Source organism: Oncorhynchus mykiss, chromosome 30, assembly GCF_013265735.2.
Source record: "Oncorhynchus mykiss isolate Arlee chromosome 30, USDA_OmykA_1.1, whole genome shotgun sequence".
Taxonomy (NCBI): Eukaryota; Metazoa; Chordata; class Actinopteri; order Salmoniformes; family Salmonidae; genus Oncorhynchus; species Oncorhynchus mykiss.
In genome coordinates, this window is record NC_050570.1 from 25,161,600 (window position 1) to 25,188,813 (window position 27,214).

The 27,214-nt window shown below is 41.5% G+C and overlaps 1 protein-coding gene across 5 annotated transcripts in view; it reads right to left on the reverse strand.

Moving 5' to 3' along the window:
* Positions 1-27,214, reverse strand: part of LOC110521594 (probable phospholipid-transporting ATPase IF) — a 56,957-nt gene that overhangs the window by 16,553 nt on the left and 13,190 nt on the right. For all 5 annotated transcript variants that reach the window (XM_021599256.2, XM_036969175.1, XM_021599257.2 and 2 more), the window contains exons 2-18: positions 22,445-22,561; positions 22,226-22,315; positions 21,763-21,843; positions 21,282-21,389; positions 19,296-19,424; positions 17,858-17,961; positions 13,607-13,654; positions 13,431-13,495; positions 13,219-13,300; positions 12,938-13,088; positions 7,788-7,985; positions 7,531-7,686; positions 7,116-7,294; positions 6,757-6,825; positions 6,577-6,650; positions 6,273-6,376; positions 5,686-5,867 (exon numbers count right to left, since the gene is read on the reverse strand). In XM_021599256.2, coding sequence (XP_021454931.2) covers positions 5,686-5,867; positions 6,273-6,376; positions 6,577-6,650; positions 6,757-6,825; positions 7,116-7,294; positions 7,531-7,686; positions 7,788-7,985; positions 12,938-13,088; positions 13,219-13,300; positions 13,431-13,495; positions 13,607-13,654; positions 17,858-17,961; positions 19,296-19,424; positions 21,282-21,389; positions 21,763-21,843; positions 22,226-22,315; positions 22,445-22,561 — 1,937 coding nt within the window. The remainder of the gene's footprint in view (positions 1-5,685; positions 5,868-6,272; positions 6,377-6,576; positions 6,651-6,756; positions 6,826-7,115; positions 7,295-7,530; positions 7,687-7,787; positions 7,986-12,937; positions 13,089-13,218; positions 13,301-13,430; positions 13,496-13,606; positions 13,655-17,857; positions 17,962-19,295; positions 19,425-21,281; positions 21,390-21,762; positions 21,844-22,225; positions 22,316-22,444; positions 22,562-27,214) is intronic.

A 27,214-nucleotide genomic window follows, 5' to 3' on the forward strand; every position in this document is an offset into this window, starting at 1 on the left:
ATGCCATACTAATAAAGGCATTTTAATTAATTATATGCAGAGTGCCTTGGTCCTCCTTTCTTTTTGATGACCATTTTACCCCTTTTACCAAAGAGCACCTTCTATCTACCAAGATGTACTATTGTGTACCTTAGTAGCGCTTCCCTTCCTCCTCTATCTAATATTTTATTATTTCATTGCAATTTCCTATTTTTCTATTGATATCTACCCAATGTGGACCTGAGACAATGGAATATTTTCAATGTTTTGGCAATTGAATGTTTCCTATTTCGGGCTTTGGAATAATGTTGTGATTATTTCATAACGCATTTAATGTAGACTTTAAAAAAAATAAAAAAACGAAATCTGTGATTCTTTTTTTATTTTTTATAATCTAACCGAAACTGAACCGACCTCAAAAAGCACTAGTCGCTCAGCACTACAATGGGTATACCGTAGAACTTCAATTAATAGCCTGGGCGTTTATTTGCTTCAATCACAACCTGCGCTTAGAGGCTTCTATTGAGCCAAGTGTCTATTTCCTTCATCCACACAGCTTTTGCTACCAAACTTAATTGTGACCAGTATAAACATTATAATAAAAAAATCCATTGCTCTTCGTCTAGATGAAGTTCACTCCTAACCAATTAATTTAGACCAGACGTTTATATGAAACAGGAGGTTATTTGCTGAAATGTATGCCGATGCCCAGCTGTTAAACAAGGGACAGACGACTATTTGATACTTGCCATTTTTATTTAAGTTTGACATTATTTCAGTAATTTATAAGTTCAAAAATTGATGTACAGTAGCATCTGCAGATTGACCCTTTAATGCTGCTGCAGCTAATTGGCACACATCCATATTCCATAGGAGTGTGTTGAGATCCCCCTCCTGAAGTAAACATGTAGGGTGTGGCTCATCATGACTCATCACTTAATTCAGTTTCATTTACCATTTCATTTGCTATGGATGTTGATATGATATCAGAATCAACAGAGGTAACGAGGGCATCAATGAGATGTCATAGTCAGACCAGGCCATTAGTCAATCAACTAACTAACAAGACTTCATTTTACAGTCACCCTAAGCTTGTTGTACACTAGAAACACTAATTTGAATACAGAGATAGAAATGTTAAAGTTAAGTGGTAAAAGCCAGATTGATTAAGAGCTTAAAGAGTGGGTGCTTAAGATTAATCATATAGAGGCTTGTTCCTTTGAAGACTTTTGGGGGTGAACAGAGCAGCATCCTCTAAGTACCATTACTACTGGAGGAGGGAGGGAGAGAGAATATGATGGTGTGGGCTGTCTGCATCTCACTGCAGAGCAAGCGCACACACACAAATGCCAACAGAAAGTCTCTCCTGGACTGCCACTCACTGACCAATGATCAAATCCAGACTGCCTCTGCTTTAGTATCTCCACGGCCACTCTGTTCAGTATGTGTGAATGACATGGAGCTACACCAGACAAGTCTAACTCATTCTATATAATACATGTAGTAATCAGCGTAGATGTGGAACGTCATTTTAAGATGCATGCAAATCTAACCCAGAGGCAGCTAATGGCAAGTGAGCCCTTGTTACATAATTGTTCTAATGGAGCATGGATACGTCCCATTACATTTCATTGCGACGGCCCCCTCAACACAATCGCAAAAAACGAGCTACAATGTTGGATCCTGAGCCTTTGTAAAGGCTTGCCTTGAAGCCCCTCTAACATAATTTTAAAGAGCCTATATCCCTAAATGTTGACACCCTCTCCCTTCCAGCAGCATGCTTGCAATGCCTTTGTGCTCAGCAGCAGCACACTAGGCAGGGCTGCATGTAGAATGTTTTAATTGGCTAAGTGCATTAGACCCAGGAGGGCTGAGCCCTCGACCCCCTACACAGGGAGGCTGCTGCACGGTGCTAGTGAGTCACAATGTGCTGTCAAGGTTTTAAAAAAACCTGTTGACAAGGAACAGAGGAGGAAGCGATCTGCCACTAGTGCCATCTTAACAATGGCTGAGCCTCAAGACCATTTTCACATTGACGATAGCAAAGGGACATTTTAGAGAGATCAATTCTTGAGAGACAATACTGCTGTGTAAAGCTGCTAAATTAGCACGTCCAGAGGTCGCGCATCACACTCACCTGACAGTTGCCCCCCTCCAAGCAGAGCAGTGCAAACAGAAAGAGCCAGACCAATGTTTTTTTGGGGTCCGATGCGGATTCATGGGGGGACAAAATGTACCGAAACCGATATACAGTGAGCTCCAAAAGTATCGAGACAGTGAATTTAGTTTTAGCCTCTGTAATCCAGCACTTTGGATTTGGAATTCTACAATGACTATGGAGGTTAAAGTGCAGGATGTCAGCTTTAATTGTAAGGTATTGTCATCCATATCAGGTGAACAGTTTAGAAATTACAGCATTTTTTGTACATAGTGTGTGTGTGTGTGTGTGTGTGTGTGTGTGTGTGTGTGTGTGTGTGTCCGTCAAGGGATCAACAGTATTGGGACAAATTCACTTGTGTATTAAAGTAGTAAAAAGCTAAGTATTTGGTCCCATATTCATTGCACGCAATGACTACATCAAGCTTGTACACATTAGTTGGATGTATTTGCTGTTTGTGTCACTGATCCGATACCTTTGGATCTCACTGTATCTAATAGTCCAAGAAATATGCTTCAAATGTTGATTTCTTACATTGTGAAATGAATGATATCATGAGAAGTGTTCATTCAGATAAGCATGAGATTGCTTTTTTTCCTCCACACTATTTATTGAATATCGGTGGAATTATTGGCTGATACAGATTTGGCAGTAAATAGCCATTATCAGCAGATAATGTTGGTGAACCGATATATCGTTCAGGCTCCAAACAGAATTGTCTCATTGAGCTCAACACTCCTACAGTATAAATGGTAATACCAGAGCAATGTTTTTGAAACAGCTAAAATTGCAGTAACAGCCTGTTAAATACTAAAATTGTAACAGTCGCTGCCGCCTGCTGGTTGCACTGAGCCACATAAAACTATGGAAGCCCATTCCCACCAGCATTTTTTTGGGTGTCGATAGGCCTAACACAGAGGTAGGCAATCCTGGTCCTGGAGTGCTGCAGGTACATTACATGACCAAAAGTATGTGGACACCTGCTCCTCGAACATCTCATTCCAAAATCATGGTCATTAACATGGAGTTGGTCCCAACTTTAAAACACATTTCATGAAGCTGCTGAGTGTTGCAACCGAGGACATACGATTTTTATGCGCTATGCACTTCAGCGGTCTCGTTCTGTGAGATTGTGTGGCCTACCACTTTGCGGCTGAGCAGTTGTTGTTCCTAGACGTTTCAACTTCACAATAACAGCACTTAGTTGACCCGGTCAGCTCCAGCAAGGCAGAAATTTGACGAACTGACTTGTTGGAAAGGTCTCATCCTATTACGGTGCCATATTGAAAGTCACTGAGCTCTTCAGTAAGGCCATTCTACTGCCAATGTTTGTCTATGGCTGTGTGCTCGAAGTGTCAGCAACAGGTGTGTCTTCACACAACACCTCATAATGACAAAGCAAAAACAGTTTTTTTTATGTTTGCAAATCTATTAAATATAAAAACAGAATTATCTTATTTTTAAAGATATTCAGACCCTTTGCTATGATACTCGAAATTGAGCTCATGTGCATCCTGTTTCCATTGATCATCCTTGAGATGTTTCTACAACTTGGAGTCTACCTGAGGTAAATTCAATTGATTGGACATTATTTGGAAAGGCACACCTGTCTATATAAAGGTCCCACAGTTGACAGTGTATATCAGAGCAAAAACCAAGCCAGGTCGAAGTAATTGTCCGTAGAGCTCCTAGACAGGATTGTGTTGAGGCACAGATCTGGGGAAGGGTACCAAAATAATTCTGCAGTATAGAAGGTCCCCAAGAACACAGTGGCCCCCATCATTCTTAAATGGAACAAGTTTGGAACCACCAAGACTCTTTCTAGAGCTGGCCACCCAGCCAAACTGAGTAATTGGGGGAGAAGAGCCTTGGTCAGGGAGGTGACTAAGAACCCGATGATCACCCTGAAAGAGCTCCAGAGGTTCTCTGTGGAGATGGTAAAACCTTCCAGAAGGACAACCATCTCTGCAGCACTCCATCAAATCAGGCCTCTAGGGTAGAGTTGCCAGACAAAAGTCACTCCTCAGTAAAAGGCACATGACAGCCCGCTTGAAGTTTTCCAAAAGGCACCTAAAGACTCTCAGACCATTAGAAACAAGATTCTGATGAAACCAAGATTGAACTCTTTGGCCTGAATGCCAAGTGTCACATCTGGAGGTAACCTGGCACCATCATGTTGTAGGGATGTTTTTCAGCAGCAGGGACTGGGAGAATAGTCAGGATCGAGGAAAACATCAACGGAGCAAAGTGCAGAGAGATCCTTGATGAAAACCTGCTCCAGAGTGCCCAGGACCACAGACTGCGGCGAAGGTTCACCTTCCAACAGGACAACGACCCTAAGCACACAGCCAAGACAATGCAGGAGTGGCTTTGGGACAATTTCTGAATGTCCTTGAGGGGCCCAGCTACTCAAGGACATTCATCAAGGAATGTATTGATGTCTTCAGTATTATTCTACAATATAGTAAAAAGAAAAGAAAAACACTTGAATGAGTAGGTGTTCAAACTTTTGACTGATACTGTACGTACATACATACATACAGTATATTTGTAATTCATGGATTCTATTTTAACTGCTCATAAAAGTGGGGTAAATGTGTACATTTTCCTGTTTCAAAAATACATTGTTCAAAACAAGCTGTTTAGTTACTTACTACTCTGCCCCTCAGTGACTACCAGCAGAAGCAGCTCCTCCTCCGTGGGCGCACAGGCCATGTGAACAATGCTTAAATTGTTTTTCCAGCTATTCGCTATGGGATGGAACGGCCCCAATGAATTTGGAGGATTTCATAGCATAAATAATAAACGGCAAAGTAAATGGACCAATCCTGGGGCACTCAAATGTGTGTCCATTCCGTCAGAACTTCTGGATGTGCTCTAGTCTCCATCACAATGAGTCTTGCGTGACGGCTTACTTGCCAGACAGCTTACTTCCACACGTGAGACTAGATCTGCTCCATCAGGTACAGATGGGGCTAAACCAAAAAGCGAATTGCAATTTACTTGTAAATAAATAATCATAACAGTCACGGGAGCCTGGGACCTGATAAACCGGAGGGATACACTAGCTAGAACCTTATCGTGGATCTGGTAGGACAAAAGGTTCTACTGTAGGTGACAAGGCAACGTTGTCTGGACTAAAACAGCATAAAATCAGGTGTATCGTAAAGCATGATCAATTTAATTTGCGAGCTACAGTAATGTTGATAAACATTGAGAAATGGTTTGGTCAAAAAAAAACATTTGGAGGGGGGTTCAAATTAACCAGACTTTTGAAAAGGATCTAGCTGTTAGCTTGCCAGCTAGTTAACGCCCATGCCAATTTCAAGTCTTTCTAAACTAATATCTGACTAGCTCGGAAACATGAAGTTACTTCAGAAAAAAAGTTGAAATTGATTGGTCTTCCAGGTTGGTTAAATCAAAAACATGAAGTAAAGTGTATACAGTGCCTTCAGAAAGTATTCAGAGACCTTTCTGATATCATTGCTTGGTGCTCATAATGAGCTAACCCTTGACCAGACAGACACCAAACAGTGTTGTTGACATACTTGTCTTCCACCCCGGTCGCTCCCAACAGCTCCAGGTCCTTTTCTATGAAGCTGAAGACCTCGGCCAGCCTCTCCTCTCTCTGCTGCAGGGCCGCGCGGGCCTCGTGAAGCCGCCGGTCCACCTCCTCATACTCCTCCACATTGAAGTGTCTGCAGGCCACCACCAACGTCCGCAAGCCCTTCTGAAGAAGGGGAAGAAAGAGAAACGAGTAGCTGACAGGGACTGGCTTTATTTCAAATGAACACTCACCAGCCAATCACAAATCAAAAACAAATCTCTGTAGATCCTGATGTCTGGATAAATTATCTGTTAAGTTGCAGGATTTATTGATTTTCTGGGGGGAAAGGACCACAAGTAATATTTACACTGCTGTAAATTAAAAAAAATTAAAAAACATGTTTTATTTTAAGAGTCCAAAATCAGCCACGAAAGCCCTCGCATGGAAAAAAAGACAGGAGGCGACCCAGCTGCACTGGTGCTCTTCAGCACAGACAATAAAAGATGGCATTCAGCGTAGCAGAAATCTGCTGTACATAAGGGCTGGAAATAGTGCCTTGTCTAATATGATGTGACGTGGTATACTCACCAAGGCAAATTCATCTACATGTACTCTTGTTTTGTCAATTTCTCCACTTTTAGTAAAGGGAAGAACGGCGGACTCAGCTCCCTTTGTAAATAGTACTTTCCCCCCTACAGCAATAGATAAAATATATTGCATTGTCATAGTGAGTGTGGGCCAGATATGAAATACAGGGTAGCAGTAACAGTTAGGGAAATTAACTGAACAATTTATCAGGACCAAATCAAAGGTGGGTTACATAATGTAATGAAATCCTAATACAATGTTTATGAATGAGCCATTTGTTTAATATGGAGAGAAATCAGTGTACCTGAGGGTGTCTGTAATATGACACTCATTCTCCTTCGGGTTGCATCAAACTCTAGTACATGGAGTAGTTTATACCTGTGGGACAAAGGAATAATAGGTTTGACATCACCTTCTATGTACAGTACAGGTGCATCATGGACATTAAATGTCCGTCTTTTTAACCATAGAAAATTATACTTACTTTTCCGACTTTCCAAATGTTTTTATTTCCATAACTTCTCCATGGCTACCAATAAAGGTTACCCCCATCCTGCAATTCAATTGTTCCATGTGACATTGCTGACCATAAATACTGTAACATGCAGACTGTCGCCCATACATAACCCATGACCATAACTGTAATACGCAGACTGTGGTCTGGAATGTGGTGAACCTCAAACTATTTGTCTCAATAAATGTTCATTTGTCTGAGTGCTTGTATGTCCATAAAGACCTGTGTGACCAGCATTGGTCATATAGCTATATATATATGAATTTGATTTACCAACAACAGTACAAATGGGTTGAACAGCGAAACATGACAGCTATCCTCCTGGGTACCTTTTAGTGGCTTCCACCAGTGCTTTCTCATCTGGCGAGGAGGCATAGTACTCCATCTGGGAGGAGAAGCCATTAGCGTGGGGGAAGGGGTTCCCCGGGCCGTCGCCTGGCTGCTCGTAGCTGATCTGCACTGTGTGGCACAGCGATACTGCCTTCAGGAACAGCAACTCCTCCCGACTCTGAGAGGTGGCAGACAGACGGAGAGCGAGAGAGAGACAGATATGAGAAAAGTAAATAGAGTCATCAAACCAGTGCGAGGGTCCAAATCCATGAGGACAGTCAATTAATAATTGTTTAACACATGACTGGAAATGCAGACCTAAGCATGTATATTTAATGAATGCACAGACAACACATGGATAAATAACGTATTGCAAGTCAATTGGGCGTAATGAAAGGTTTTAATGGTGTTTACTAGAGGAGGCACAGATCCGTCAGGCGAGTCCATCATCCCCTCGTGTATAAGCTTTCCATTGATTTCCTGATATTTGATACCATTGATTGAACATTCACGGAACAGCATCTCATTCTCCGTCAGGGTGCCGGTTTTATCCGTAAACACGTATTCCACCTAGAACACACACAAACAGTGGCTGATCATAACACACAAACTCTGCGATGACGTTGAGCATGGGGCGCCATAAACAGTAGTGAAGTGCTTTATGTCCAGACCTGTCCCAGCTCCTCGTTGAGGTCAGACGTGTTGACCTGAGCCATCTGGTCGCTCTCCTCATGATAGAGGTCCAAGTCCCAGCCAATGAAAAACGAGCCCAGGAATTTCTGCATCTCCACAGTGACGTAGAGTGAGATGGGGATGATAAAGTTGTACAGGACCAGAAACGCCAGGAAATCAGAGATGAACTTCAGGATCTGTCAACAAGGAAGTGGGTGGAAAATAATACAACGGGGAAATAATAGTATAGTGTATTGAAGTTAAGACTGATGTAAAATCATTTCTATTCAATTTTTTTATTTATAAACAGATAAAAGACAATTCATAAAATAAAATAAATCCCCAAATACAAAGAAATGGAAAACAAAAGTACTCAAAGCCCAAAATGAGGCAGGAATCAACAAGGCAGAAATAAAAACAATTCAAAGAGAGGACATAGAAGGCACAGTATGTGGGTATGTGTGGGTGTATAAGTGGGGGCAGTGCGGGAGTGTTTGAGTGTGTGTTTTTTGTGATTAGGAAAGTTTGATGAGAAAAGTGAGTGAGTAAGGAAAATTATTGCAAATACCAGAGCCCATGTGTGTCTGCAAGCAGGAGTTGTAACAGGGAGAGTTTTTGTGCAAATATGGGATAATTTTTTTTTTTTTAAACAGAGCAGCGCAAACTGGCCCTAAGCAGAATAGAAAGAGTGGGAGCCCCCGGTGCACAACTGAGCAAGAAGGCCAGCATCCCGGAGTCGCCTCTTCACTATTGACGTTGAGACTGGTGTTTTTGCGGGTACTATTTCATGAAGCTGCCAGATGAGGACTTGTGAGGCGTCTGCTTCTCAAACTAGACACAAATGTACTTGTCCTCTTGCTCAGTTGTGCACCAGGGCATCCCACTCCTCATCCTATTCTGGTTAGAGCCAGTTTGCGCTTTTCTTTGAAGTGAGAAGTACACAGCATTGTTCAGTTTCTTGGCAATTTCTCACATGGAATCGCCTTAATTTCTCAGAACAAGAATATACCGACGAGTTTCAGAAGAAAGTTCTTTGTTTCTAACCATTTTGAGCCTATAATCAAACCCACAAATGCTGATGATCCAGATATTCAACTAGTCTAAAGAAGGCTAGTTTTATTGTTTCTTTAAATCAGAACAGTTTACAGCTGTGCTAACATAATTGCAAAAGGGTTTTCTAATGATCAATTAGCCTTTTAAATGTATAAACTTGGATTAGCTAACACAACGTGCCATTGGAACACAGGAGTGATGGTTGCTGATAATGGGACTCTGTACGCCTATGTAGATATTCCATTAAAAAAATAAATCTGTCGTTTCCAGCTACAATAGTAATTTACAAAATTAACAAAGTCTACACTGTATGTCTGATCAATTTGATGTTATTTTAATGGCCAAGAAATGTGCTTTTCTTTCAAAAACAAGGACATTTCTAAGTGACCCCAATCTTTGGAATGGTAGTGCAGACACACACACACTTAGGTTGGAGTCAATAAACTAGTTTTTCAACCACTCCACAAATTTCTTGTTAACAAACTATAGTTTCGGCAAGTCGGTTAGGACATCTACTTTGTGCATGACACAAGTCATTTTTCCAACAATTGTTTACAGACAGATAATTTCACTTATAATTCACTGTATCACAATTCCAGTGGGTCAGAAGTTTACATACACTAAGTTGACTGTGCCTTTAAACAGCTTGGAAAATTCCAGAAAATTATGTCATGGCTTTAGAAGCTCGATAGGCTAATTGACATCATTTGAGTCAATTGGAGGTGTACCTGTGGATGTATTTCAAGGCCTACCTTCAAACTCAGTGCCTCTTTGCTTGACATCATGAGGAAATCAAGAAAGCAAAAAATTGTACGCCTCCGCAAGTCTGGTTCATCCTTGAGAGCAATTTCCAAACACCTGAAGGTACCACATTCATCTGTACAAACAATAGTACGCAAGTATAAACACCATGCGACCACGCAGCCGTCATACCGCTCAGGAAGGAGACGCATGTTGTCTCCTAGAGATGAAAGTACTTTGGTGCAAAAAGTGCAAATCAATCCCAGAACAACAGCAAAGGACCTTGTGAAGATGCTAGAGGAAACAGGTACAAAAGTATCTATATCCACAGTAAAAACTAGTCCTATATAGACATAACCTGAAAGGCCGCTCAGTAAGGAAGAAGGCACTGCTCCAAAACCGCCATAAAAAGACAGACTACAGTTTGCAACTGCACATGGGGACAAAGATCGTACTTTTCTGAGAAATGTCCTCTGGTCTGATGAAACAAAAATAGAACTGTTTGGCCATAATGACCATCTTTATGTTTGGAGGAAAAGGGGGAGGCTTGCAAGCCGAAGAACACCATCCCAACCGTGAAGCACGGGGGTGGCAGCATCATGTTGTGGGGGTGCTTTGCTGCAGGAGGGACTGGTGCACTTCACAAAATAGATGGCATCATGAGGAAAAGAAAATTGTGTGGATATATTGAAGCAACATCTCAAGACATCAGTCAGGAAGTTAAAGCTTGGTCGCAAATGGGTCTTCCAAATGGACAATGACCCCAAGCATACTTCCAAAGTTGTGGCAAAATGGCTTAAGGACAACAAAGTCAAGGTTTTGGAGTAATTAGCTCAAGGTATTGGAGGAATGGGCCAAAATTCACCCAACTTATTGTGGGAAGCTTGTGGAAGGCTACACGAAACGTTTGACCCAATTTAAACAATGTCAAGGCAATGCTACCAAATACTAATTGAGTGTATTGTAAACTTCTGACCCAACGGGAATGTGAAGAAAGAAAGAAAAGCTGAAAGAAATCATTCTCTCTACTACTATTCTGACATTTCCTATTCTGATCCTAACTGACCTAAAACAGGGAATTTCTGCTAGGATTAAATGTCAGGAAATGTGAAAACTGAGTTTAAATGTATTTGGCTACGGTGTATGTAAACTTCCGACTTCAACTGTACATATACACACACACACACACACACACACACACACACACACACACACACACACTGGGGAGAACAAGTATTTGATACACTGCCGATTTTGCAGGTTTTCCTACTTAAAAAGCATGTCATTTTTATCATAGGTACACTTCAACTGTGGGAGACAGAATCTAAAACAAAAATCCAGAAAATCACATATGATTTTTAAGTAATTAATTTGCATTTTATTGCATGACATAAGTATTTGATCACCTACAAACCAGTAAGAATTCCAGCTCTCACAGACCTGTTAGTTTTTCTTTAAGAAGCCCTCCTGTTCCCCACTCATTACCTGTATTAACTGTACCTGTTTGAACTCGTTACCTGTATAAAAGACACCTGTTCACACACTCAATCATACAGACTCCAACCTCTCTCTCCACACTGGCCAAGACCAGGGAGCTGTGTAAGGACATCAGGGATAAAATTGTAGACCTGCACAAGGCTGGGATGGGCTACAGGATAATAGGCAAGCAGCTTGGAGAAGGCAACAACTGTTGGCGCAATTATTAGAAAATGGAAGAAGTTAAAAATGATGGTCAATCACCCTCGGTCTGGGGCTCCATGCAAGATCGCACCTCGTGGGGCATCAATGATCATGAGGAAGGTGAGGGATCGGCCCAGAACTCCACGGCAGGACCTGGGCAATGACCTGAAGAGAGCTGGGACCACAGTCTCAAAGAAAACCATTAGTAACACACTACGTCATGGATTAAAATCCTGCAGCGCACGCAAGGTCCCCTTGCTCAAGCCGGCGCATGTCCAGGCCCGTCTGAAGTTTGCCAATGACCATCTGGATGATCCAGAGGAGGAATGGGAGAAGGTCATGTGGTCTGATGAGACAAAAATAGAGCTTTTTGGTCTAAACTCCACTCGCCGTGTTTGGAGGAAGAAGAAGGATGAGTACAACCCCAAGAACACCATCCCAACCGTGAAGCATTGAGGTGGAAACATCATTCTTTGGGGATGCTTTTCTGCAAAGGGGACAGGACGACTGCACCGTATTGAGGGGAGGATGGATGGGGCCATGTATCGCGAGATCTTGGCCAACAACCTCCTTCCCTCAGTAAGAGCATTGAAGATGGGTCGTGGCTGGGTCTTCCAGCATGACAACGACCCGAAACACATAGCCAGGGCAACTAAGGAGTGGCTCCGTAAGAAGCATCTCAAGGTCCTGGAGTGGCCTAGCCAGTCTCCAGACCTGAACCCAATAGAAAATCTTTGGAGGGAGCTGAAAGTCCGTATTGCCCAGCGACAGCCCCGAAACCTGAAGGATCTGGAGAAGGTATGTATGGAGGAAATCCCTGTTGCAGTGTGTGCAAACCTGGTCAAGAACTACAGGAAACGTATGATCTCTATAATTGCAAACAAAGGTTTCTGTACCAAATATTAAGTTCTGCTTTTCTGATGTATCAAATACTTATGTCATGCAATAAAATGCTAATTAATTACTTAAAAATCATACAATGTGATTTTCTGGATTTTTGTTTTAGATTCCGTCTCTCACAGTTGAAGTGTACCTATGATAAAAAATTACAGACCTCTACATACTTTAAGTAGAAAAACCTGCAAAATCGGCAGTGTATCAAATACTTGCATCACACACACACACACACACGTTCAGGGAAACTCTAACTCATTTTCTGGTGCACTGCTCAAATCTCCCCTTTCGCCCTCAGAACAGCCTCATTTCATCAAGGTATGGATATGTAACCTGATATAACAGTCCTCCGATTTAGCCTAACAGAAGTTGATTTATAAGCAAATGACCTCTACCTGCATTGCTCCGCGCAATGGCCGCCATTATGCCATCAATGACTTGAATGGGGACACCCATTCTATTCATTTTATTTCTACAGCAGCACATGCAGTCAGGAGCGTAGGAAAAAAATGTGTCTTAAATGATTATGTTAGCTATTCAAATGGTTATGACAGTGACCATAGTCATTTGGCTGGTCAATTACCATCATACAAAGATCCATGACAGTGACCGCCCTAGTGGAAACATCTTCCCACCTTCACTCATTCACTGCATTATCCACAAAAACAACAAACTATTTGTAAATAAAGAATACGTATCCAAGAATCCTATGAAATCAAAGATCATCAGTTAAAGAGAGTGATTTACCAGTGTGAATAAAGTGTTTCAGACAGTGACTGACCTGGCTGCTGTTCCTCTCCTGCTCTGTCTTCTGGTTGTAGAAGGGCTCGTCCCACTTCTTCTCAGCCTGCCAGGCATACTTCAGGATGGTGCTGAGGATGGCCTCAAACAGCAGGATGCCCAGGTAGATGAGCAGAAAGGTGTTCATGGACCTGAGAGAAAAACACCAAAAGACACACACTCTCTGATATACTTACTGTAAAGCTGAACCTGAAATCGGAGAAGAAAAAACTCAGAAGTGTTCAGTGTTGCTGTAGAGGTGCAGAATATCCTAATGCTCACTTCTCCACTGCAGAGCGCTTCTGGGATTTGCACTTGTAGTTCAGGGCCATCTTGGACTCCATCCCAGTGTAAACTGCTACACCTGCAAATCAAGAGTGGAACTTTAGTGAACCATGCATAGACAACAACCAACTGGGCAACTAGGGACAAAAGAGGATAACTGAGGACAGAAAGCAATATGACGACAACAGTGAGAGCAAGAAGCCACTTACCAAAAATTTCTTTGGTATTTTTCAATCTTGCTCCTCGAAGCAGCAGGTTCTCAGGTCCAAGGGGTCTAATGAAGCAGATACAACATAACTTTTCTTTCACCAGCAAATGGAAACAATGCGCTATTCAATCCATGTAATCCAGATAAAAATCCAATCAACTAGAATTGCAATCTCACCTTACAATCTCTTCTTCTTGTTGGGTTACTGTTATTCGCCCAACAAACCTGAAAGTATAGGCATTTCTTCTGAGTGGGAAGAGTTACAGAGTAGCAGAGAAACTGCAACACCCACAATCCCTAAAAATACCTCCATTCCAGCCAGTAGAAATGTGTAAAAATAATAAGTGGTCCTTTTCAGTTATGGCAGTGGGCCTCTTTGTACGGCCCGCTTGCGGTGATTTTCCTTTGTTCCATTCATAATACATAACAATGATACATACAATTTAAATTCAATGTATTTAATGCAGTCCTGAATCACTTAACTGAATATATCTATTGTTCCCTGGATGGCAGATAGATGGCAGTATAGCGCAGCTGTTGAACAGAAAGGCCGAAATATAACGTTTGCCGAAATAGAACGCAACTGCTCAGCTACAGCGACCAACACATATCAGTTTGCTACTAGCTAATTTTGCAGTCTGGTGACATGGATCGATTTATTGTAAAAAATAAACGTAAATATATTGACAATGAAAATGAGTGGTACGAGCTGGAGAACAACGTGACAGCAATGAACGAACAACCACCGGAGAACCAGGAAAATCAGGAAGATGGCGGCTGGGTAATGCAGCTAGCTAACGTAGCTCCGGTGCCTAAGAAAAGGATACGGTCGATTCAAGAACACAGAAAGTTCCAAGAGAAATGGACAGACAAGTATTTTTTTTTGTACTGCATGCTGGGACTAGTTTTGTCTTATTTGCCAGAAGGCAGTCAATTGTTTTAAACGAGCAAATTTAGAGCAACATTTCAAGTCACACCATGCCCACTTTGACAAAACATATCCGCCACAAAGCAACCTCAGAAATAACAAAATAGTGCAACTCTAAGGAAAACAAAAACGATGGACAGATCGTTCTCTAGCACTGCTGCAGAGAGAACGGCAGAGGCAACATATGAGATTGCTTAGATACTCGCAAGAAACTAGAAGGCCTTCACAGACGCGGAGATTCTCAAATATGTTTTTTGGCATTAGACAAAATATTGTATGCTGATTTCACAAACAAGGGAGCAATTTTAAAGCAAATTAAGGGACTGCAACTCTCAGACTCGACCATAACAAAACGCATAGAAGACATCGGCGAGGACAGAGGTAAGCAACTGATTACTGACATTCGTGGCACAGTGTTTTAGTATTGCGCTTGACGAAATCACTGATTTAAGTGGCATTGCCCAACTATGTGTTTGGGTCCACTTCCCTTAAAAACAAGTCATTCAGAGAGGAACTTTTGTGTTTCCTTCCCCTTCAGGGACAAACACGAGGAGAGGGTATTCTGAAAGCCCTTGTTACATTTTTTGCCAATAATAATATTGACTGGTCAAATCTGTTATCTGTGTGCACTGACGGCACCCCAAACATGCGAGGGAAGGAGAAGGGACTCATAGGCCTGATGAAAGAGAGGATATTCCCGAATTTGTTATGTTTCATTGTATCATTCATCAAGAAGCACTTGTGGCTAAACTCAAAGACTGACTTACAGAATGTGATGCAGCAAGTCGTGCGCGTGGTGAACATTATTATTGCGAGGGCACGGAATCACCTGCAATTCTGTGAGTTGCTGGAGGAAACCCAGACAGAATACGGCGACTTGATATTTCACAATGAGGTAAGATGGCTGTCTCGTGGCAGAGTTTTGGAAACATCCCTCCTCCCTCAAATCTGTGAATTTGTTGCAAGCAAGGGGAGAGAGAAGCCAGAGCTGGATGATCCACAGTGGATATTGAAGCTGCATTTTTTGACTGACATCACCTGAATACAGTGAATCTCCAGCTCCAAGGCAAAGCTAAAATTCCGGTCCAAAATGCTGCGTGCGGTCACAACGTTTCAAAAAAAAATCCCCACACTCTTCATACTTGACAGTTTGTTAATTTCCCAAAACTCAGAGCAGTCACCACATCCAACCCAGACATACTGCAACATTTTAGCTATGATGCATTTGTGCGTGTGTTGGAATAGTTGAAGTTGGAGTTTAAGTCAAGATTCAAGGATATCATGGAGTTTTTCAACTTCATTGAGAACCCATTTCATGTGCCAGTGTCATCTCTGGCCCCAGTCATAACAGTCCTCTGTCCTGACCGTGCAGGAATAGAGAGTAAGAGAGTGGAGCTGCCGGCAAATGACACATTGCAAGGTGAACCTGGAGCCTTGTGTCAGAAAAAGCGTATCCACTTCTGAAGCAGTGTGTGCAAAGAGTGACATTTTTTGTCAGCACTTATTCATGTGAAGCAACATTTCAACAATGAACATGTTGAAACAAAAACAGAGAAACAGACTGACCAATGAACTCCTGGATCGCCTCACACGGATAGCAACAAACTACAGTGGGGCAACAAAAAAAATCCAGAAAAATCACATTGTAGGATTTTTTATGAATTTATTTGCAAATTATGGTGGAAAATAAGTATTTGGTCACCTACAAACAAGCAAGATTTCTGGCTCTCACAGACCTGTAACAACTTTTTTAAGAGGCTCCTCTGTCCTCCACCTGTTACCTGTATTAATGGCACCTGTTTGAACTTGTTAGCAGTATAAAAGACACCTGTCCACAACCTCAAACAGTCACACTCCAAACTCCACTATTGCCAAGACCAAAGAGCTGTCAAAGGACACCAGAAACAAAATTGTAGACCTGCACCAGGCTGGGAAGACTGAATCTGCAATAGGTAAGCAGCTTGGTTTGAATAAATCAACTGTGGGAGCAATTATTAGGAAATGGAAGACATACAAGACCACTGATAATCTCCCTCGATCTGGGGCTCCATGCAAGATCTCACCCCGTGGGGTCAAAATGATCACAAGAACGGTGAGCAAAAATCCCAGAACCACACGGGGGGGACCTAGTGAATAACCTGCAGAGAGCTGGGACCAAAGTAACAAAGCCTACCATCAGTAACACACTACGCCGCCAGGGAATCAAATCCTGCAGTGCCAGACGTGTCCCCCTGCTTAAGCCAGTACAAGTCCAGGTCCGTCTGAAGTTTGCTAGAGAGCATTTGGATGATCCAGAAGAAGATTGGGAGAATGTCATATGGTCAGATGAAACCAAAATATAACTTTTTGGTAAAAACTCAACTCGTCATGTTTGGAGGACAAGGAATGCTGAGTTGCATCCAAAGAACACCATACCTACTGTGAAGCATGGGGGTGGAAACATCATGCTTTGGGGCTGTTTTTCTGCAAAGGGACCAGGACGACTGATCTGTGTAAAGGCAAGAATGAATGGGGCCATGTATCGTGAGATTTTGAGTGAAAACCTCCTTCCATTAGCAAGGGCATTGAAGATGAAACGTGGCTGGGTCTTTCAGCATGACAATGATTCCAAACACACCGCCCGGGCAACAAAGGAGTGGCTTCATAAGAAGCATTTCAAGGTCCTGGAGTGGCCTAGCCAGTCTCCAGATCTCAACCCCATAGAAAATCTGTGGAGGGAGTTGAAAGTCCGTGTTGCCCAGCAACAGCCCCAAAACATCACTGCTCTAGAGGAGATCTGCATGGCGGAATGGGCCAAAATACCAGCAACAGTGTGTGAAAACCTTGTGAAGACTTACAGAAAACATTTGACCTCTGTCATTGACAATAAAGGGTATATAACAAAGTATTGAGATAAATACGTATTTGGTCAATAACAAAAGTTTTCCACCATAATTTGCAAATAAATTCATAAAAAATCCTACAATGTGATTTTCTGGATTTTTTTTCTAATTTTGTCTGTCATAGTTGAAGTGTACCTATGATGAAAATTACAGGCCTCTCATCTTTTTAAGTGGGAGAACTTGCACAATTGATGGCTGACTAAATACTTTTTTGCCCCACTGTATATATTTAGAATGAATTCATTCAAGGAGCATAAGGGACATTTTCGCTCATCCAACTACTGAGGTTACCCTTGATATGGGTCATATACATGTGATGTAGCCTATTTGATGTGTGTATGTATACATTTGTGATGCGCTGGGCATCAAATCAATTGCATGTGCTCTATTGCTCTCAATTTGCTCTCAATTTATAATTGATATTATTGGAAGAAAAAGTACACCAAATTCAAGATCTGTGCAGTCCTCTGAATGATTGTCTCAACTTAAAGTGGCCCCCTTTCAAAAAATAGTGAGTAACACTGAGTTATGAGGACAGTGAAAGGAGAGCTCAGTGTTCTGACTGGCCAGTAAGAGCAAGGTCTTCTGTTCTGGACTGTAGCTGTGACTGTACCGTACCTATAAAGATCTGCATCTGGCTGCTGACACTCCACCACAGCATGTAGGGCCTCTAGCCTGGACACCGACTGAGACACCAATGTCTCTGGCACAGAGTAATGAGTCTACAAGACCAAAGAGAGAGTAGGGATATCTTCATGGAAAGGGACAAAGATAGCACTTTTATAGAATATAAACAAAACATTACAATGAGACAGTGAGCCTAGACGACAAAGAAATAGCCTAGTACATTGTAATGATTTACCAATGAATGTAGCTCAATAGTGCCGTACAAATTGCAACCGTTCCACAGCTCCAGCCTCTGTCAACTGTTTGACAGGTTGAAGGCCACGAGGCTTGTTAGGTTTCCATTTATAATTGAACTGAACCACTCCATGACTGCTTGAGGGGCAAAATCCAATCTGGTGGCTAAAGGAGTCTGTCCGCATGCTTTCCAGCTGAAACAGTCTGTGCATATATTATGATGACATTTTGTGACATTTTCGGGTGTTGGTGCACACAAACATTTTAATGGAGGCAAGCCGAAGTCGGTAGCCGAGGTCTATGGCCCTTCGTCGGTGATTGGTCAACAGTAGGGATTCTTCAATTAAGTGTTTTATTGAATCATTCTCATGCAAATTTTTGCACTTGAGAAATACTGCACCAAAACATATTGTGTTAGATGTAAAATTGCGTGACTATGATGTAATCTGCAAAAATATCAAAATCAATGATACATTTCTTGAGTTATCTAAGATTAATATAGACTATTTTGTGGCAGGGACTGGCTACGGTGTCTCAAGATGGACAAACAGTATTATTTAAGCTTTTTTGTTTTTAAGGGAGTATGCGAGCACACTCGTTCGCTTAGCAGAGTTTGACTAGGCGCCAGGCGAACAGAAGCATGCTGACTCCTTTACCCATGTGCAACCTTTTGCTGCTCTAACCCACTCAGTGAGAAAGCTAGTCCATCCCCCATTGGATTCTAATGTCATTACTGTAACACAAACAGCCATAAAAGACAAGTAGCTGGCACAGAAAGATGACAGAGGCTGCACTCCTGAGATTGCACAAGAAAGAAAACATTGCAGTTGTCAAAAAAAAATCTTCTGTTTGTGGCAATATACTCTTCAAACGTCAAATTTCCAGAGTGGGCTCCCTGATACTTTTAATGATATGACCAATTTATTAAAAGAAGAAAAATTGATAAAGAAGTTATATGGCAGAAGCATTTTGATTAGAAGCAGATAATTAGATATTGCCTCTGGCAAAAACACGATATCGCGATAGAATGCATAAGTACTAGTTCAGGGAAATGAGAGGATGGAGACGGGCCATGAAAAGAGCAGTTTGTCCTCCCCCTATGAGAGGGGAAAGCTAATCCTTTTAGGGGATCATCCTTTTAGGGCTTAGAGAGAGAACGAAAGTGAGAGCGGGGAAAGAAGATTAAAAGCCCAACCTTCAGATTAGTCTCTCCGTCCAGGCTGGTTGTAGTGATGTGACACGTCCCCTCGGCTCGGTCCGATGATAAGAGGACCAAGTCCACTGGGAATGTCTCATCTTTGGCCACCCGGACTATATCCCCCACCTGAGTAGACAGCACAGAAAGACAGGTCACAACAGATGAATGAGAAGCAAAACTCCCCCATGAAATCCATGACCTCAGAATCCAATATTTTCTGAAGGACAGTGTAGTTCAATAGTAAATGCCACCATGCACTGTTTTTAAAAAAAAAGTACAGTTTTTCCCATGTGAAAACTGATACATTCCAGCTGCAGAACTGTTAAAACAATAAACTAAAACAGCCCTTGAATTCACTTCTGGAATCTTCTGGCAGTTTAATGTACGATTTATTTTACCTTCAAAATGGATTATCAAAATAAACGAAAGATTAGTGCTAATCTTTCCCTTTCAAGATGATTCGATATGCATCTAGATACATGGGCTCCGATATGATACAGGAACAATGCATTTTAGTTTGAAACAATTCAGTGCGATTCGGTTTGATTAGAGAACGAATCGATGCGATACACTAACATTTGTTGCATAAACACATTCATTTTCCATTCTAAATTCAAATCTGCTGCTGATGGAACTCATGAGCTGGATCTGTCTGAGCCCACTTCTCTAAGTGTGTGTGTGTGTGTGTGTGTGTGTGTGTCTATGGTGTGTCTATGGTGCATGCACTATGTAGGCACCGGAGCTGAAGGGAGACTAGGCATCTACCACCCTACTACCACTATCAGATTACAGGGGGCAATGTAGCCTTTGTACCCACAGTTTGGTTCTGCAATCACTGTCACCCACTAGTTAACTTGTCATTTTTGCACATTAAGTGTTTTAGCTATTAATGTATCAATATTTATTGTTTACAAAATAGCTATGCAACTGCCAATGAATATATAGCACAATATTGGATTACACCCTCTCTTAAAATCGAATGGTCTTGAAGTTTGGAAGTTTTTAATGGAGTGATCTTCTCCTCTCACTTCGGCCATGCAGTTTGCCTCGCAAAAGAGATTGGTGTCCTCGTTATGAAATGATCAACTTCACCCTGTATATCTAAAAATGACCATAATCATTGATTGTTTAAAGCAAAACTACCAAAACTATTTGCTGATGGTGAACCTGAACAATCTAAATAAAATGTATTTTAAGCCCCGTTCAGCAGGTCAAGCCAGATGAGTTGTCTCCGGTAGCTTACTTTTATTCCGGTAAAACACCATTTTCAACAGCGCACAGATAACAATAACCTAGACAATTAGAAAGGTTGTCACTCAATTAATAAAGCCTAATATCAGGTGTACCTTGTGTTGGTAAGCGCGCAAAGCTGGCCACAGTGAGCATTTTGACTAGGCTGATGATATTGCCTGGGGTTGCTCGTCATGCAAAATGACTTGTAGATCAATTACTGTCAACACAGTTACATGCAATTTGACAATGAAGAGGAGAGGACGCATCAGTTGTCACAAAAGATGAGGTAGAAAATGTAATGAGAAGAAAAAAAGTGTGACCCGGCAAATTCGTAAAGTTGGAATCTATTTTCTGACTGATTTTGGATCTGCGGACCGATGCACTTGCATCTTAAACATTTGAAATCGGGGAACGATGCGTATAGTTGGCTAGCTACATCTGGCTAACATTTGTTAATTGGGAACAAATCCTCTTATTCAATAACTACCTGGTGAGTAGATAACCAACATTTAGGCAAATAATGTAGCTACTGAGACTTGTCTGTGGGGGGGGGGTACCTTGTTTTCACATTCCTGGTCAATTGGTTTACTGACAAATCTTTAACACAGTGGTACAAAGCACCAGCCAAAAGTGGGAGTTATATGAAATATAACCATTTGTGTGACATCCGTGTGTGGGTGTAAGGTTTGCTAAGTGTTAGGATGGTGTGCTGTACAAGGAAGGACTCATTATGACAGTGAGGTGACTCACTCGTATGTTCTTTGAGCGAGTCTGCACAAGGCTGCCACTACGAACCACAAACACAGGCGCCCCGTTCACCTCGTTGTCCGCCTTGTGCCTCAGCCAGTCCTCATAGCCCTGAGTGGTGGGGGGAGGGAAGGAAAGAAGGGATGAGATTAGACTAGGGCTGCCCGAACCCTCTTCCTGGAGATCTACCGTCCTGTGGGTTTTCAACCCTAATTTAACACACCTGATTCTACATATATTATCTGCTCAACAAGACCTTAACTAGCTGAATCTGATAGGCTAAATTAGGGTTGGGCTGAAAACCTACAGGACAGTAGATCTCCGGGAAGAGGGTTGGGCAGCCCTGCTCTAGACATTCTGACATCTAGACAAAGTATATATGATAAGCAGCCATATTTAATTTGCTGAATATACAACCGTATATTATTTTAGAAAAAAATAAGAATTAAATACTAATACTAATATTAAATGTTAATACTCTCACCTGTTTGATGGCAGTTACTGTGATGACAAAGAACAGAGGAAGTCCGCTGGTGACAGGGGAAGTGGGGGTATCTATCATTAGCTGGAAAATAAAGAGATTATGTCAAAGGAAACAACAGCTGGCAATAATGTGGTTTCCTCATATAACCTGAAAACACTCTGGCCATTCATAAGCTGATGCCATCTATCGCAGAAAATGCATAATGAATAAGTATAACGAATTAACAAATGTAGAATTGGACACAGTAGTGGCCATAGAAAGCTTCAGAATATCTGAAGAAACCGTGTGGTCTCTGTGTAGCCTGATACATACTGAAGGTTAGCTGCTTGGGACCTCCAGGCACAGTATGCTCAAGAGCACACAGCAATTGTTGGTTACTGCCCACTAAATAGAACTGAGTCACGTCACACAGGCCAGCAACAATTAGAAACATGGTCGACTGGGTGCTGAGGAAAGCCCTTACCTGGACCAGGAATATGATGAGAAAATAAAAATTGGCTATTCTTCTGAACTGTTCAAACAGATTCTTGGGAACAAAATTCCAAACGGTGTACTAAAGAGAGGGGAGGGGAGAACAAACGTCAGAGTGTGAGTTGTCTGACACTGAAATTAAGTGGTTGAGTAACTTGAACATTTGTTGACACTTGACACAAAAGCTAGGGATTCAACACCTCGGCCTTACCTTGGATGATATGATTCTGTTGTCTGCAAACCGCTGAGGGACATAATGGCCATGTTGAGGGAAGCGGTTTGCAATGTAAACCGTTCTGGTATCACTTTGATGGGGAGGGTCAAAGCCCTGGAGGAGAGAGAGAAGAGAGGGTAAGCAACAGGTCAAACTTATACAACTTACTCAGAACCAATATGGACAACTTTTACATAGAGACTGCCTGGTCAGAAAAATGACAGCCCAATTTTGAAGAGCACTGTGTCTGTAAGTCTATATTTAAGACATGTTGAATGCAAACACTACTTTGCACTCTGATTATCTGTCAGAAACACACAGGCTAGATTATGTCCTGATTATAATCTGTAGCCAGTGATCAAGCATTGTACTGAACAAAATATCTTTGACCGAATTAGCATAATTCTACAGCTGCACCATTGAGAGCGTCTTGACTGGCTGCATCAACTGCAAGGCACCCAACCACAAGGTGCTACAGAGGGTGGTGAGTACGGACCAGTACATCACTCGGGCCGAGCTGCCATCCAAGACCTCTACACCAGGCGGTGTCAGAGGAAGGCCCAAAAATTGTCAGACTCCAGCCATCCAAGCCATGCTACCGCTCTGCTACCGCACAGCAAGCGGTACCTGTGCACCAAGCCGGGAACCAACAGGACCCTGAACAGCTTCTAAGACAACTAAAGAAGACTAGCTATTTAGCAATCAAATGGCTACCTGGACTACCTGCACTAACTCTCTTGCACACACATTGGACTCTACCCATGCACCATGCACTTACATCCCAACACACACACACACACACCCACCCAACTTACAACCACACACACGCATACTGACACACACGCATTCTGTTGGAAAAGGATTTCGCTGTTAGTCTACACCTGTTGCTTACGAAGCATGTGACAAATACAATTTGAATTTATTTGAAATTAGCCTATTCAAGTCAATGACACTTCTCTCGTGGGCTGGTCAATAACTTCCTTATTGCAGGGAACTGAAAAAGAAATCCTAGAATTCTAATCCTAGAATGCTATAGGCTAGCCGTATCTTAAAATTACATTTCTGTACACAATTTTCAAAAGAGTAAATTAATCTGGGTCACATGATGGGGAATAATAATGAAGACAGAGTGTGCGTGTCCATTGCTCATGAGTATTGAGAATGAGTGAGCCACGTCACCAATGCCAGACATCAACACATGCATTAAATTACTGTTTGCACAACACTCTCACACACTGCACTCCCCATCTTGGCCATGTTCACTGCACCCAAGCAAAATCTCTCATCTAATGATCTGCCTGTGCTGCTAAGCCCCAAGCACATTTAAAAGCAGTCTTAGTCCTCCTTGGTGATCAAACATAATCATCATCTGTGGTCACTAGTTTGAATCATAGGCTATGTGTACAGAATGTGCTGCAGTGGGGAATGTCAGAGAGGAGGAGCCAACAATATTACAAAGAGTACAGTTATATTTTCACCAGGCAGGCATGTTGACAGAGTTTCTGGAAATTCTTGTGTAACTAGTATCAGTGTCAATATGGCTGTCTGGGCCAGGGAATGAGTGACTTTTGTCACCTGGTCTGTTGTGCCAAATAAGTGTCAAGTTATTTCATGCTCTAACAAAGCCTACAACTCCCATGATATCTTGAGGGAAACCCCAGAGCCCAGCTACATAGAGGGGATAATGAATGAGGAGCTGCAATAAATCAAACAGGGTGAATCCATTTCAATTCAATCCCTTTTTGACAACATCCCTTTCGATTTGAACGAAACCTACCATACATATTTGCCCATTTTACATCTAAGGTTTTTGGGTTGTGCCCGCCATCGGTTGAGACACAACATGCTCTTGAATACAGGGTGGGTGTCATGTTTTGGCTAATAAATGTACTAAAATTGAAGCAAAATACAAAAATCGAATTTCAAAAATGATAACAAAAAGATGGAGGTCTACACAGAGAATGTTGACGAATGGGAATACCTGTTGTTTTTAAAATATACTGTCAATACTCCATAAGAAACCTATTGAATTCATTTAAATAATAGAATAGGCATGACCATATAAATTTGACATTCAACGTGGGTGGACCGGCGGCCATCTTTGTTGTAGTAATTAAAAGGTAAACATTTAAATTTATAAATGTTTTATACAGGTTTCATTTTTTTATACCCCAGATAAACATACACACAAGAACATCAATTTACAGATTAACACAAACAGCGACTACACCTCATCTGCCCAGACCTGCATGCTCACACCCCCATCCCTAGTGCCTGCAATATATTTTACCACATGGCCTTAAATTGTACTAATTTGTTTTTCCTTTGGTTGCCCATGCTATTTCAATATGTGCATAATAAATCCTTAGATTTTTCCATTGTGTAAAAATGGCAGATTTCCACATTCTTACCTATCATATGAAAAGCATTTTCTGACTTAAATAACACTCCCTTAAGGATGCTTGTGATATGTAGCTTAAGTTGCATGTATTTGTATATGTATTTTATATCTACATTTGTCAATCCAAAATTGCTTTTTAATTGTGTCATGGAAATACATTTATTTCCTGTTACCAAGTAATTTACGGTTTCTATGCCTTTAGTTTTCCATATGGACCAATTTATCTGTGAATTCTGAAAAGATATCCAAGGATTGTTCCATATGGTTGTGTTTTTAGGGAGTGATATTGATTCTTGTAGAATATATTTAATTTTTATTAAATTTTATTTATTTAATTTTTAATCTTGCATATTGTTAGCATTTAACTATAAAGTTGTTAACGTTCTTAGCTTTATCCTTTGAAAATAGACATGTACAAATATTCTGGGGATGAGCATGCATTCTTCAATATGTACCCATTTTTCCGCTTTAGTGCATTTAACTATATGTTCCATGTAAAAGCCTTGGGTAGCAAGTTGATACAATTCCAAGTTTGGAAGGTTAAAACCACCCTCAGACTACGTAGATTTGAAACATTCTTTTTTTATTCTATGAATTTTATATGCCCATAAAATCTGTTATGACCGATCATACTTTTTTTAAAGAATGTCTTCACTGGTATTTTTGTGCTCCATTTTTTGCTTTGCTTCCTGGCTTTAAGTTTGGTGTGGGTTTTTTCTTTTGTTTGCCTGGTCTTGGGAAAAGTTTGTGCGTGCTCATGGTGTCTTAAGTCCCACTTGTTGCTCGTCAACGTTCAGTGGACACCCCCCATGAGTGTCTTTCAGAACCCCCCCCCCCCCCCCCCCATATATATTTTTTAATTAAAAAAAATTGTGAAGGGGGGGCAGGTAGCCTAGTGGTTAGAGTGTTGGGCCAGTAACCAAAGGTTGGCTAAATTGAATCCCTGCGCAGACAAGGTAAAAATCTGTTGTTCTGCCCCTGAACAAGGCAGTTAACCCACCTTTCCTAGACCGTCATTGTAAATAAGAATTTGTTCTTAAATGACTTGCCTAGTTAAATAAAAGGTTAAATATATATTTTTTAATGATTTTAGAGTATTCAGAAAATATTTTTAGCAAAGGGAGCATATTGGTCAGGTATAAATCAGGAGATCTGCAAATAAGTTTTAGTTTATATTCATGTTTACCAATATTGATACCTGTTACGTTTGGGTCCTGTCTAATTCTTTCTGCAACCGGTTCAATGGCCAGTGCAAACAGGAAGGGGGAGAGACACACACCCCCCCCCTCCTTCGACCTCATAGCGGCAGGGTAGCGGCAGGGTAGCGGCAGGGTAGCCGCAGGGTAGCAGCCGCAGGGTAGCCTAGTGGTTAGAGCGTTGGACTAGTAACCGGAAGGTTGCAAGTTCAAACCCCCGAGCTGACAAGGAACAAATCTGTCGTTCTGCCCCTGAACAGGCAGTTCCTAGGCCGTCATTGAAAATAAGAATTTGTTCTTAACTGACTTGCCTAGTTAAATAAAGGTAAAATAAAAAATAAAAAAAATAGCTTGGCTTTTGCTCTGACTTGCACTGTCAACTGTGGGACCTTATAGACAGGTTTGCGCCTTTCCAAATTATGTCCAATCAATTGAATTTACCACAAGTAATGTAAACATCAATTGAGTCTCATAGCAAAGGGTATGAATACTTATGTAAATAAGGTATCTGTGAATTATTTAGATATATATATGCAAAGAAATAATCTAAAAACCTGTTTTCGGAGTCATTATGGGGTATTGTGTGTAGATTGAGGATTTGAAATTGTATTTAATCCATTTTAGAATAAGGCTGTAACGTAACAAAATGTGGAAAAGGGGAAGGGGTCTGAATACTTTCCGAATGCACTGTATACAAAAGTATGTGGACACCCCTTAAAATGAGTGGATTTGGCTATTTCAGACACACCTGTTGCTTAAATTCAAGCACACAGTCATGCAATTTCCATAGACAAACGGCAGTAGAATGGCTTTACAGAAGAGCTCAGTGTCTTCGTCATAAGATGCCACCTTTCCAACAAGTCAGTTCGCAAAGTAGTAGGCCACACAAGCGTCTGCCCTCGGTTGCAACACTAACTTCCGAATTCCAACTCGTCGTGTTTGGAGGACAAAGAATGCTGAGTTGCATCCAAAGAACACCATACCTACTGTGAAGCATGGGGGTGGAAACATCATGCTTTGGGGCTGTTTTTCTGCAAAGGGACCAGGACGACTGATCCGTGTAAAGGAAAGAATGAATGGGGCCATGTATCGTGAGATTTTGAGTGAAAACCTCCTTCCATCATCAAGGGCATTGAAGATGAAATGTGGCTGGGTCTTTCAGCATGACAA